The sequence below is a fragment of the Orbicella franksi genome, chromosome 15 (genome assembly GCF_964199315.1).
Source record: "Orbicella franksi chromosome 15, jaOrbFran1.1, whole genome shotgun sequence".
Classification (NCBI taxonomy): domain Eukaryota; kingdom Metazoa; phylum Cnidaria; class Anthozoa; order Scleractinia; family Merulinidae; genus Orbicella; species Orbicella franksi.
This window is the reverse complement of record NC_138159.1, coordinates 17,056,919-17,068,902: the sequence shown is the minus strand read 5'-3', so window position 1 is coordinate 17,068,902 and position 11,984 is coordinate 17,056,919. Positions and strand designations below refer to the sequence as shown.

General features: G+C 38.5%; 1 protein-coding gene across 1 annotated transcript; it reads left to right on the top strand.

The window, feature by feature from the left end:
• Nucleotides 1-4,638: 4,638 nt before the first annotated feature.
• On the top strand, nt 4,639-9,773 carry LOC145469885 (homeobox protein XENK-2-like). The gene is made up of 2 exons (XM_081453694.1): nt 4,639-8,556; nt 8,960-9,773. The coding sequence occupies exons 1-2, from the start codon at nt 8,241-8,243 to the stop codon at nt 9,436-9,438; spliced, it is 795 nt and encodes a 264-aa protein (XP_081309820.1). The 5' UTR covers nt 4,639-8,240; the 3' UTR covers nt 9,439-9,773.
• The last annotated feature ends 2,211 nt before the right edge of the window (nt 9,774-11,984 follow it).

The following is an 11,984-nucleotide window of genomic DNA, read 5'->3' as shown; positions in this document are numbered from 1 at the left end:
TTGCGCGTTAACTGAAGAAGCTTGAAGACGCAACAACAATTTTTAAGACACCACCTTAAGTTGACACCTTTGTGAAAAGAACAGATTGAAATGAAAACCTGTTCAACCCAGGGCGGGGGGGAGGGAAGGAGGGGGCGTTGTTACTGCCTTATATGAGCTAGATAGGTATGTGCGGGGCTAAAGAGTATGCTCTTTGAGCCATTCTGATCAGAAATAGGGTATGGTTTGTGCACTCTGGCGCTAAATTCGATATGTTTTTAGAGGGGTAAGGTCTGAGGACTCCCAAATACAGCATCGAATTTTGGACAGAGTCTGAATTAGGGTAAGGAAAGAGGGGTTTCGAGAAGCTCGCCGCACACTCCCTCCCCAATTTTTCTGGGAGCCCCCCAGATGCCAAGATGAATGTTTGGATAATAACTTGGCTCGTGTTTGCAACAAGCAGATAGCTCCGTGCTTAATTTTTGCTGTGGGAAAATATCAGATATTAAACAGACGCACCGGATCACAGCCAAAAACAGCATGGCGCAAGAGGAAATTAAAAGAAAACCTTCATTCTTTAGATACTGAGACAGATAATACAATTGCAAAGAGAAGCCAAGCCAAACCACTTTGTACCTTAAGTAAACCACTCGCGACATAAGCTACAAGATCAAACTATTAGCCAAGTGTTTGTAAATAACTGACAATGAACAAACTTCCTCTTTGTAATAAGATGGGTTAAACAGGTTAAACAGGTTCACTGAAAGCACTCTAGACTATCATTTAAGCTCCGGCCCAGTAAAGAAAAACTTGTACAACTTTTAGAATAAGAGCCATTTAATGTGCCCTGTTATTTTTTCAGGGACACTTAAGCAATGTTTCCGTTGGGGAGGTCTAGTCGCATCAAAATGTCTGAAGTGTAGTGAAACGTCACCGCAATGACCTTTCGCCATGAGGAAAAAGTTCTACGTGTTGATTTGGAGGAGCAGGAATATCGTTTTGGCTAGACGACTGAAAAAAAGACCAGCTACGATTTTCGTTAAGGTAACGGTAGAGGGTTATATGTCTAAAACTATACGTCGGGAAATTAGAAAAACATTTCATTGATTTAAGTGCTCTTGTTTTCTCCCGATTATAACCCTGTATTGTAAACTCGTTTTAATCCGTACTTTACCTTGGGATTAGCTGGTGGCATATTATTGGCGCTGTGGTGCTGCCCCGTAAGTGGACTACACGAGGAGGCTCCGCCCAAAAAAGCCGGGATTATAATATAAATTAAAAGTGTAAGAACTTCATCTTCACTAGCTACTGCACTGTAAGAATAGGACAGCGAAGATAAAACTGTCATTTAAAAGGCTTTCTAAAATATCGCGAATAGACGCGCCTAATTAAGAGAAAAGTTTAGTTAAATGGTGAACGTTGTTTGATTATTATTCTAGAAGCACTGATCTTGTAACGCGATATTGCCTTCTGCAAAATAGTAATTAGAATGGAGATATCTAAATTATATGGGACTACATATGTTAACTTCATCAAAATAGGCCTATTTAGCAACCATTCCCAATTTACGTCTTTCTTTCACTTAGATTTAGCTTTGCAAAAGGATTGTGGCAAGTCATAGACTCTTGTATTATAGAGATTCGATTGCACCTGAGAGGAAAAAGCGAAATGTTTTAAAACGTCTCAACAGTCAGACTTTTTGTGTGAAAAAAGAGAGAATTAGTAATACCATCGCTAACTTTGCCTCCGATTTCTCGAAGTAGGCGATTTTTTACACAAATTCTTGTTTCTCTTTTAGGGGTTCGAAAAGTCAGAATTTCACAGAGTTTCCTGCGCCGGCCGAAAGGATGCACAGAAACAATGGGCGTGTTTACTCATCCTCGTTTTCAAGAGTGTACATGAAAACGAGGTCGCCGGGAAGGAAAGTTGAACCTCTCCACAACGGCCACCTTGGGGACAGAGGAAAGTGGCCGTTGCATGCAGAGAGCGAGGTGGCCGTTATGGGGAGGTAGGGGTGTAATATGACACCTGTTTTTTTTTTCAGAGGTGTAACATCCTTTTTTCTTTTTTCTTTTTTAAATTGCTTATTTTAGCATATAAATACGTAACTCGATCAAAAGATTAAAAAAAGAGAGACCAACGACGCGAGATATGATCAAGTTTCGTGACCTTTTACAATTTTAAATACACTATTCGTCAGCTATTGATTATAAACTGGCCGTTGTCGGGAGGTTCTTTTGGTAGTTGGGACGCGTTTTGGTGGCTGTTGTCGTTATGGAGAAGTGGCCGTTAAAACAAGAGTGAATGTATTCACTGTCCGCCGGGACCAAAAAAAGGGGCCGTCGTAGAGAGTTGGCCATTGTAAAATCTTTTCGGTGCTCAATTAAAGTCGTCTTTAGTCGTCTGGAATTTAAAATACGATCGAACTTCCACTAACGGCCACCTCAGCTTTTCTCGTTAATATGACAACTGGCTTACTTCACCGGGATGAAAACTGAAAGAAACCTTGATTCAGCCAGTCCAAATCAGCTTGACTGACCAGCAATCGAACAAATACCACTGAGAATCATATAAATAAGAATACAAGATAATTAGTTTGCTCCTTCACATATTGTCAAAAGCGAATACTTACTTTTAATCTTCCTACTACAGTTTTGAAGGAAAATACCCGTTCTCGATTATCAAGAGGTTTTCCGCTGAAAACCAGGCTTTTCTCCCCGTTGATTTGTGTCAGAATTGATCATTTTCTCTTGTTGCAGGTTAGTACTGTGGCCATTAGTGAACTATGGGGCAGTTCTCTCTTGCATCAATTTGCCTTTCCCCCTCTCTAGTAAGTCTCTCTTAGTTCTTCCCCTACCCTACTAGCCAAACAAACATCGCTCCCAGGCTCTCTCTCCTCTGCCTCCCTGTTAAGGGAGAGAGAGCCTGGCAAAGATGTTACCACCCAAAGCTTAAGGTGGTATGGTACCCTCAATATGGACCAAAAAGTTTGTTTAAATATGGTGAAGAAAGATCGATTGTGTGCTATTGCACTCAAGAAGAGAAATTAAATTTGTAGAGTTTTACTCAAAATGGTTGCTATGGAAACCAGCCACAGCCTTTTGAAGTAGTGTTTTATAGTATTGACGCCAACACTTCCTGCCCTTTTACAAAACAAGAATTGACTGTCAAATAAGTATATCATGTAAGTTTCTGTTTTGTTCTGTGCGATGAACCTAAGTTTTGACAGTTAACTCTTATTTTCAGTGCTTTTTACAACTTTATTTGGAAATAACCTTATTTTTTACTACACACAGTGGACAAATCATCTCATGTCACGTGACAGATCTTAAAACGTTACGATTTTTTTGGTTTATATCATCGCGACACTATTGGTCTTTGATCAGCCCAAGTTTCGGGAATTCTACTTAAAAACCTTGCAAAGTAGAAATGTTGGCGCGAAGTCAGTCGGTACAAAAGTAAACTTTTGAGAAAAATGCACTTTAAGTTTCTTACACGAAGTATTAAGCATTTAACGAGCCACAAATAGCGGGGAAGGGGGGGTGCAGATTGGATCTCGGGGGAGGGGTGCAATGCTTGTTTGTTTTTTGTAAAAAGTTACCGCAGTTGTGGGAAATATGCCTTTTCATAAGGGAAATGAATGAGCCTGTGATGGCAATTTGAGGCAAAGCTTTTCACAAATAATTATACCAATCGAGTCGTGCATGTCTTAAAAGTTTTTTTCTAAATAGTTTCGTTCATATAAGTTAAAAATAATCTATATTTTTGGTCACGTTCTTATAGTAAACAGTCGTTGCTATGGCCGTTGCTACGTGAAAAAACTTATACCACTGTGTACTTTCCTTAAATTTCACACTCATCTGGAAGGAAATTCGGCAAGATCGTTTCAAAATGCTTTTGACAAGTCCTCAAGGGTCTTAAGTCTTGTATTTCCAAGAAATTGAATTTTTCATGAACATCGCCATATTTTAGGGTACCATACCCCCTTAACATTGTCACGTCATCGGTTGAAAGTGAAGACTTTGGAATTCTTGTGGTGGAGATGTGAGTTATTGAGATGTAGTATTGCCTTGAACAATACTACTTTTAAATTGAAGAAAACCTAAAAATCATACAAGTCTACTAAGATAGAGAAACACCAAAGAAATCATAGTAAACCATAAAGAAACAAGGATGGGTAAGGATGGAGAAGATTGACAGGGATTGCAAATGACGAACTTGAAACATTTAGGCTAAACTTTTCAAGATGCGGAATCCGTTCGTAATGAAAGATATAAACTATTCAATCGAAAGTTTTCGCCGTGAGTAGTTAATAATTTCATCTTGACATTCCTATAAAACCGATTTTGATAGGAGAATGAAAAGTTTTTACATTTCATGGCGGTTCTATAAATTAAGTCATATTATACTACGGCATTGCGTCACGGAGGTAATTCTGATATAAAAATGGCGAGCATAAGAGGATTACTCTGATACAATAATTATAATACCTGACCAGGCAAAATCCCAGGAGTACATAATATAAAATGGTGGAAACGTAACGGCGAAGAAAATAAGTCCCCAGGGATGTCTTTATGATGGGAAAATAATAGGAAAACCCCAAGGTTTTTATTGGTTTTCTTACCCCAGGGTTTTTATTGGTTTCTTACCCCAGGGTTTTTATTGGTTTTCTTATCCCAGGATTTCTATTGGTTTTCTTCTTGAAATATTGTAGAAAAAAAAAGAGGAAAAAGAAAAAAAGAAACGCCGCCGTTTAAATCCATCTGAGAGATGCAACTTAAATTAGGTAATCTTGTGGCATTCTAATGACGTGCATTGACGCTCATTACCCAACGACGTAGTTTGTCGAGGAAATATTATGCGCGTATTGTTTATTATGTAATTAAGCACTTTCCGCGTTTTGTTGTTGTTTTGTTGTAGTATCAGACATCAACAAACCGTTGAGAAGATAAAACGAGGGTTAAAATTTTAAAATAATAAAGCTTATATAGGGTGATGATTCTGATCTGTGCTGAGCGCTTTACGAAACTGAAATAATAATTTCAAAAAAAAAAAAAAAAAAAAAAACAGGTGTTAGTTTTGACACAAGGGGGAAACATTTCAGAAATTTGCTAAGTTGTACTTGGTTCCCAAAATTGAATTGAACTCTGATTTACGTTCGAAAACAACGCGTAATAATAGAACGAATAAACACAACAGACTGGAAATGATTTTGATCTAAGGTTAGCGACAGGAAAAATCCTCAGACATGAACACAGCGGGTTCTAAGAGATTGCAATTGATTTTTAAATTAAAGCTCTCCAAAAATGTCCCTCTTTCAGTTTGCCTCGTGGTTGAAGTCAGTGAAACACGCGACAAAGTCTAAATTTTAAGCCGTTTTGTCCATTCGTCGGTTTGTACTTCAAAATCAACAAATCGAGATATTTTTGGCTTTCGATAATCTTTTTGATAAGCTTGCACTTAATAAAACAGACAAAAGAAAAGATAGGTCTAGGATAGATCACTTTACTGGGCTAGTTTACTGTCTCAGTTTTTCACCTTGGAAGTTTCAAGAGACCACTGAGACACGATTTAATTATATAACTAAATCAAGAGGTCAATGAGAAAGAAGACACTGAAATTTCAAAAGCTGTAATTTTCTGTCATCATATGGGATCATCTGATGTCTTGAATTAACTGAGAGCTGAGACCGGTGATCAATTCATAAAAAGCACAAGAAAGAAATTATACTAAATTGCAACAGAAATCTCGGATCAGTTTTTGAAGATAACTTCAGGATATTTCATTCAAGACCGGTAATTGTATATTGACATGGGTATGATTCACTTTCATGGCTATTTTTGCTTACTCTCAAGTCTCCCTGAATTGAACTTGAAAATATTTGCGACAAATTCGACCAGTGCCGTTTTTAAGCTTGCCCGCGATTTGAGAAAAATCTGCCTAATCGCATTGGACTTCGATATGTCTGTTTACATAGACTGCAACGCTTAAAAAGTTTGATGGGTTTATTGAATTCTTTTAGCGCTTTTGTCAATAAGCTGGTAGCACCTTTTTCATCTGGCTCGTCCAAAATGTAAGGCCACCATAGAAAAAACAACCCCGTACCGGATGAATTATAAATAGGATTTGCCTCTACTACAGATTCCACAAAACTATTTTGGAAAGGAGTGTTGAGAGTAATTTTACAAGGCCGTATGAATGGGATTTGATGCAAACATTCTCAAAGCTGAAGCGGGCTAGGTTTGTGGCGAGCGCGTGGTTTCAAGTAGCGGTCACGTAAGCGAGGAAAAGGTTGCGTGTTTTGCATCGTAGAAAGCAAATCCGTTAATAAGAAATCCTGGAATGAAGCAATGGAGACTATTATGAGAGTGTGCTTCCTGTTCATTGTTGTATTCCTTTAAAATTAATGAGATGTCTTGAATAAAACTGAACAATCTCGAGGATTGACAATGTTTACGTTACTAAAGTGATATCTGACATTCTGAGGCTGTTTTTGAAAGCCACTCAAAACCCAGGAAGCGTTAAATGACAAGTATTTTAGACGCGATAAAAATACAACATATAAATAGTCTTGGTATGTCTTTACCAACTTTAAACTAAAACAAGCTTCAAAACAAAGCAACAAAGTCAATACTAAGCGATTTCTACCGGTGATCAACACCCTTGTACAATGCATGTTTGGTCTATACGAGGTGTTATTGCATGGCTCCATCACTGAGCAGGGCAAGGATGTTATCTATCCATTAAGTTAGATACCTCGGTCGATAATTTTTGAGTTGCGTGTTTAAAAAGCCTCTTGTTGTATTCACCACAAAATCAACAAAGTCGCGCCAAGCGCTGAATTCAGCCCACCTCTGAAATCTGATTCCTCACCCATCCGGCATTTTCTGCTAGTTCTTGTTTTGTTTTTCTTTTTATCGTTTTAAGAAGTCTGCGATACGAATTGTTTATCGAACAACGTCGTTTTTGTTCACTAAACCTTTAATTTTCTTTTTCTTAGCTGTTATATGCGTTGACAAACCTCGTTTCCCCATTAATTTGCGAAGTCTTTTCCTATTGCGAAGATTCATGAACAAACTTCCTCTTCATTGCTGACAGTAACAAGCGAAGACCCACATTATCATACGTTACTTAAAGAGTATTGATTTCATCGTAATGAACGAATTATTTCCAGTCAAAAGATTTCGCTGGTTGCCATCCCAATCATCTTCAATCTAAAGAGGAACTGAATTGTCTTTTGCTTTTTGTTGTCGTGTTTCCCAAAGTGACTTTTCTGAAGCACCAATTCAGGATATCACTTACATCACAAAATTAAATGTGTTTCCGAGACTAATTGCATGTGCTTCAAATCTGTGGTCACAATTACAAGCTTTTAACTTGGCCATGTGCTGGCTTAAGGAGTCTTTAATTGCACGTTTTAACAAACAACAACCTTCATCCAATAAAACACTGAGATCTGTTTGTACATTGTTTGGCGTCTTAAGGCTTCACATTTCGTGAAAGAAGCCACTTAAGTCCTTTTCCGAGGCCATTCTTCGCATGCAACGTCGATATCCTAGTTAGCCACAGACGTAAAAACGCTTCATAATCGCACGAAAGCTAAGGAAGAATCGAACAAACCTTTTCGCTTATTGTGTAAACACACGCGCGCCAGGGTAAAATACAAAATGCGTTTTATTGCTATAATTGGTTTGGCTTAAGCGATTTTTCACTGCTAAAATGCTTGATTTTTGTCTTATAAGCCATGTTTGACTTCGTACTTATGTGCGGCGTTAATCTTCCTGATAAGTGAATCTAAAGTACGTGTTCGATAATTATGGAGTAACGAAGGGGCGGGCAGCCAACACTGAATTGAAATAGCAGCCTTAAAGACCTTGCGTTTTATGTACTCAATGGGTTTGTAACTGTTGAATGTAATGACAGCCTCAACAATAGCAAAGTTAACGAAAAATTGCTCTGGAATCAAAGACATTAAGAGCTGCCACGGAAGCACTAAATTTTCAAATTTTCAATTACCTCGATTCGTCTGACACCGGAAAAAGCCAAAGATCTAAATCAAGTACAAAGATATTGGCGAACACTGGCTTGCGATACTCCCAGCTGCGATCTAATTAGTGTTTTCTTCGCTTCTAATCGCGTGTTGACAAGCGACAGTGTCAAGTCGTTGATAAAGCTGGATCATTTGATCGTGCATGACATATGCTTGACTGCCAGACTCTTAGCACTGAAGAACGTACGGCCACGCCTTCTGAAATTGACACATGTCTCGTCCATTTCGAACCCTACGCATATTTTACCGCGCGAGTTACAATACTCTTCTCAATGAAGCTCTAAGCTCCGTCGCTGTCTCAATGGCTGGATGCCCTTCCAAAATGAGTTCGTTTTCGATAGACAGTATACTTGCTCTTCAAGAGACCAAGTGCGGCACTGCACAAGACAATGATATCCATAAAAATATAAATGCGTTGAGCGTCGAAGAGCTTCGAGATGAGGATGTCACTACTTCTAAATGTGGAGAGCGCAGAAGTTCTCCAAGTTCGAGTCTAACAGTAGGAATAGAGGAGTCCTCTTACGAAGGTAAAGTCTTGGTAATTTTCTATTCCGCGTTTCATGTGTTTACCGAGTTTGTCACCTATTTGCAAAGATATTGCATTATTACCGTCGCTGAGTTCGTACGTCTCGAAGACCAAGATCATTCGACTCTATGGGTTTCAGTTTAAATGGCAAGTTTGCTTCAGAGAGTTTAGTTTGCGAGAGAAACCTAATTTTCGAGATTTTACACAGACGTGATATAATCACACCAAGTATGTTGTACCGTAATAGCATAGCGTGGAATAATTCGCAATAGTATGTTACTAAGCCCATGAAAAATGTCGCTGCAACATTTCTGGTTCAGTGCTTCTAGCTTTCCGCGTTCTCGGAGCTAAAGTCTTACTTCACATCATACTCAATTTTAACATTTTCTCTTTGTTTTTCCTAGCTGATTCTACAGAAAGACTTGATGCCGAGGATTTTAGCAACGAGACCGATCAAGACCAAGAAACGGAAATTCCAAACACCAAAAAGCGAAAGCGGAGAGTATTATTTTCCAAGGCGCAAATCTTTGAGCTGGAGAGGCGATTTCGGCAGCAGAGATATCTCTCCGCCCCAGAAAGGGAACAGCTTGCAAGACTCATAAACCTGTCGCCGACTCAGGTCAAAATATGGTTTCAAAATCATCGGTACAAATTCAAGAAACAAGTTGGTGATAAGGGACACATCCTAGGAGAAACCATGTCGTTTATGAGCCCCAGAATTGTTCCCGTGCCGGTATTAGTGCACGAAGGACAACCTTGCTACAGACCTAGAGGCGCAGTGACTTCTCGGCAGGAATTCAGTAATGGCTTCTCATATCCTCCGGTGCCGTTATTGTACTCTAGTCCTGCCGTGTATAATACCCGTTACTGGGGCTTCTCTTAGAGTATAGTAATACGTTAGTAAATAGCGGTTGAAGTTGGTTATTTTGTTCATAGAAACCCAATCGAAAACGTAATCCTATTCGCGTCTGCACTTTCAAGGGTATAATTTCGTGTTTCATCATTCAAAATCGCTCAACACGTTTTATGTAATTCCTGCAAGATTATAAGCCTTTTAAACTTGCGCAAACTAGTCAGTTATAAAATAGAACCTTGTGTTCGTAAACTGGTGGATTCGTTTACTTTACTAAGCTTTAGGATTTAAGCTTCGTTTGAAAAGATCTTCAGTTAACGCCATGTGCAACATTAGTTTATGTACAAAAGATTATGTTCGTACCTGTTTTGTATTTCACGAATAGCGAATTGTTCTCCACTGTGATTTAGCAAACGGAGGTGATAAAATTTCCACCAAAGGCGTGAATAAACTTAAGCATTCGATAGTTCTCCACTGGTGGTTTTTTTTTTATTATTGTTAAGAGTTCATTGTCTGTCATAGAAAGCTTTGCCAAGGCCGCTTAGGTTATCATAGAGTTGCAATATTTGCCAAGAACTTGGCAAACAAGTTGTACATGATTATGAGATTTTGTAATCTACTAATAGTTTAGAGTCATACGTACTCAGGGATTAAGAAATCCTTTTTTTAGCCATTAAAGAACAATAAATGTTCCTAGTACGGAAAAAAAGTCAAACCGGACATATTCTATGCCAACAAAGCACCGCTTTCGTATTGTGTTCATCCGTCATATCATTGCGTGGGCTTGTTTGGGACATGATCCTTTTTGTTTATAGCATCTCAGAATTTTGCTAGAGTTCACGGATTTAAAATTGTTAGAAACGTGATGTTATCTTTAGAGGTGGAATGAGAGCAGAGGACTTTAAGTCTTTGTGGGAGTCACGGCCGCGGAGAGCGGATAGGTTGCGAGATAAGAGCGCTAGAGCACAAAAATTGGCGCGGAAATCTCTATCTGTGTGCATCAACCACAGTTTTCATTCTTGACGCACGCTTTGAATTGAACAAGTATTTTCTAAAAGGCGTAACTGTCTTTTGTCAGTGCTTTTGAACTCTGCAGAAGGTTACGATGTTGGCCAAATGCGGGCAAACAAGAATGCACAAAGAATATATTTTTCAAAGCTTGCGCGCGATTCGGATCGGTCAACAATGCCCGTTGACATCCGACTGGAGAACATTTCCAAATTCACAACGTAGCACTCTTGTTTACAAAGCTCTGGCTTGTGTTAAAAAATTGATTAACAAGCAGTTAATCTTCAAAATTGAGACTTCAAAGCCAACTTTAGGCGATTACGTTTTCAAAATTAAAGACGTTTTAGAATTCCAGTGTCGCTAAGTATTTTCAACCGGTGACTACTTACTGTATTGACAAGAATTTAGCAAATAAAGGTATACAGTAAAAAGTACTAAACGGCTTTTGTAACTCCCCTTAATAGAATATATAGCAATAGTCATTAATTCAAGATTGGCATGATAATTTTGGCTAGAAATAAATCGAAAATCCTTTACGAAAACTCGACAGCTATGTTAAAATTCGCCTCGATTGTACACACAGCTTGGGTTGGTTTAGAATAACAAAGAGAGTTTGCTAAGTCAAGGCGCTACAGCTGTCTAAGTTTGTCTGTGTCTCGGGTGTTGAGATCTTTAGAAGGGAAAACAAGATGACAGGTTTAAAAATATAGAAGATCATCCACTTCTGAAAAAATTCTTCCATAACGCGACCTTCTTGCTTAATCTCCATGATTTGATCTGGGAAAAGTGAGTCAAATCTCTCCGCGAAATGTAATTCATCCGCGACGTTCTCTCATTAGCTGTTACTTCAACATGACAGACACATTTAAAGAGGAGGCTTTTTGTTCGAAAACTAGAAAACAGGTACTACCTCACTCAAGTTATTACAGCAAAAGATCAATTTGTAGCCGTGACATTATCATATAAATACACGCAATAAACATAATTTTCGTGCTGATCGACTTAATCTCTCCGTTATATAATAAACCTTGTTCTGTTCCAAAAGGCTTCATTTCTAAAAAGACTCCTTTGCTTAGTTATCAGGACGCAAAAACGTGGTTATGGAAGGACAGCACATTTAGGTCTTATAAATTCATTTCGCGATAAAGAACGTAAGGTTTCAGAAGTTTCTTCCTTTCATCTAAATCGTGTTCAGCTGCCATTGTAGCGCGATTACTCATTTTCAATCCAAACATTTTGCTTCGAACGATAAAGAAAAATTCGACACCTAACACATGATATTTACCATGACAATTTGTAGTTTTTTTTTTTTTTTTTTTATAAAAAAGAGAAAAACCTGAATAGAGAGAACCGTCCTAAGGTTCGACAAAATGACTGACATGTTTGCATTGTGTGTCATTGTGATCGGAGCTTTGAGCTCAGGTGCAACGATTCACATTTCACTGTAGTTTGTCAGGTTTTGTCCATACTCGGAATTAACTGACAATGTCTTGTAACTGTATTTGGAAACAAAAAAATTAATTTTCCGAAGCTTAACGAGCTTGCTCCGCGCAAAGTCAAGTAATGGC

Bases quoted from the DNA above. Each gene is read 5' to 3' on its own strand.
- LOC145469885 (XM_081453694.1), top strand. From the start codon at position 8,241: ATGTCTCGTCCATTTCGAACCCTACGCATATTTTACCGCGCGAGTTAC. The intron at 8,557-8,959 runs GTAAAGTCTTGG...TGTTTTTCCTAG, and splicing joins AGAGGAGTCCTCTTACGAAG to CTGATTCTACAGAAAGACTT.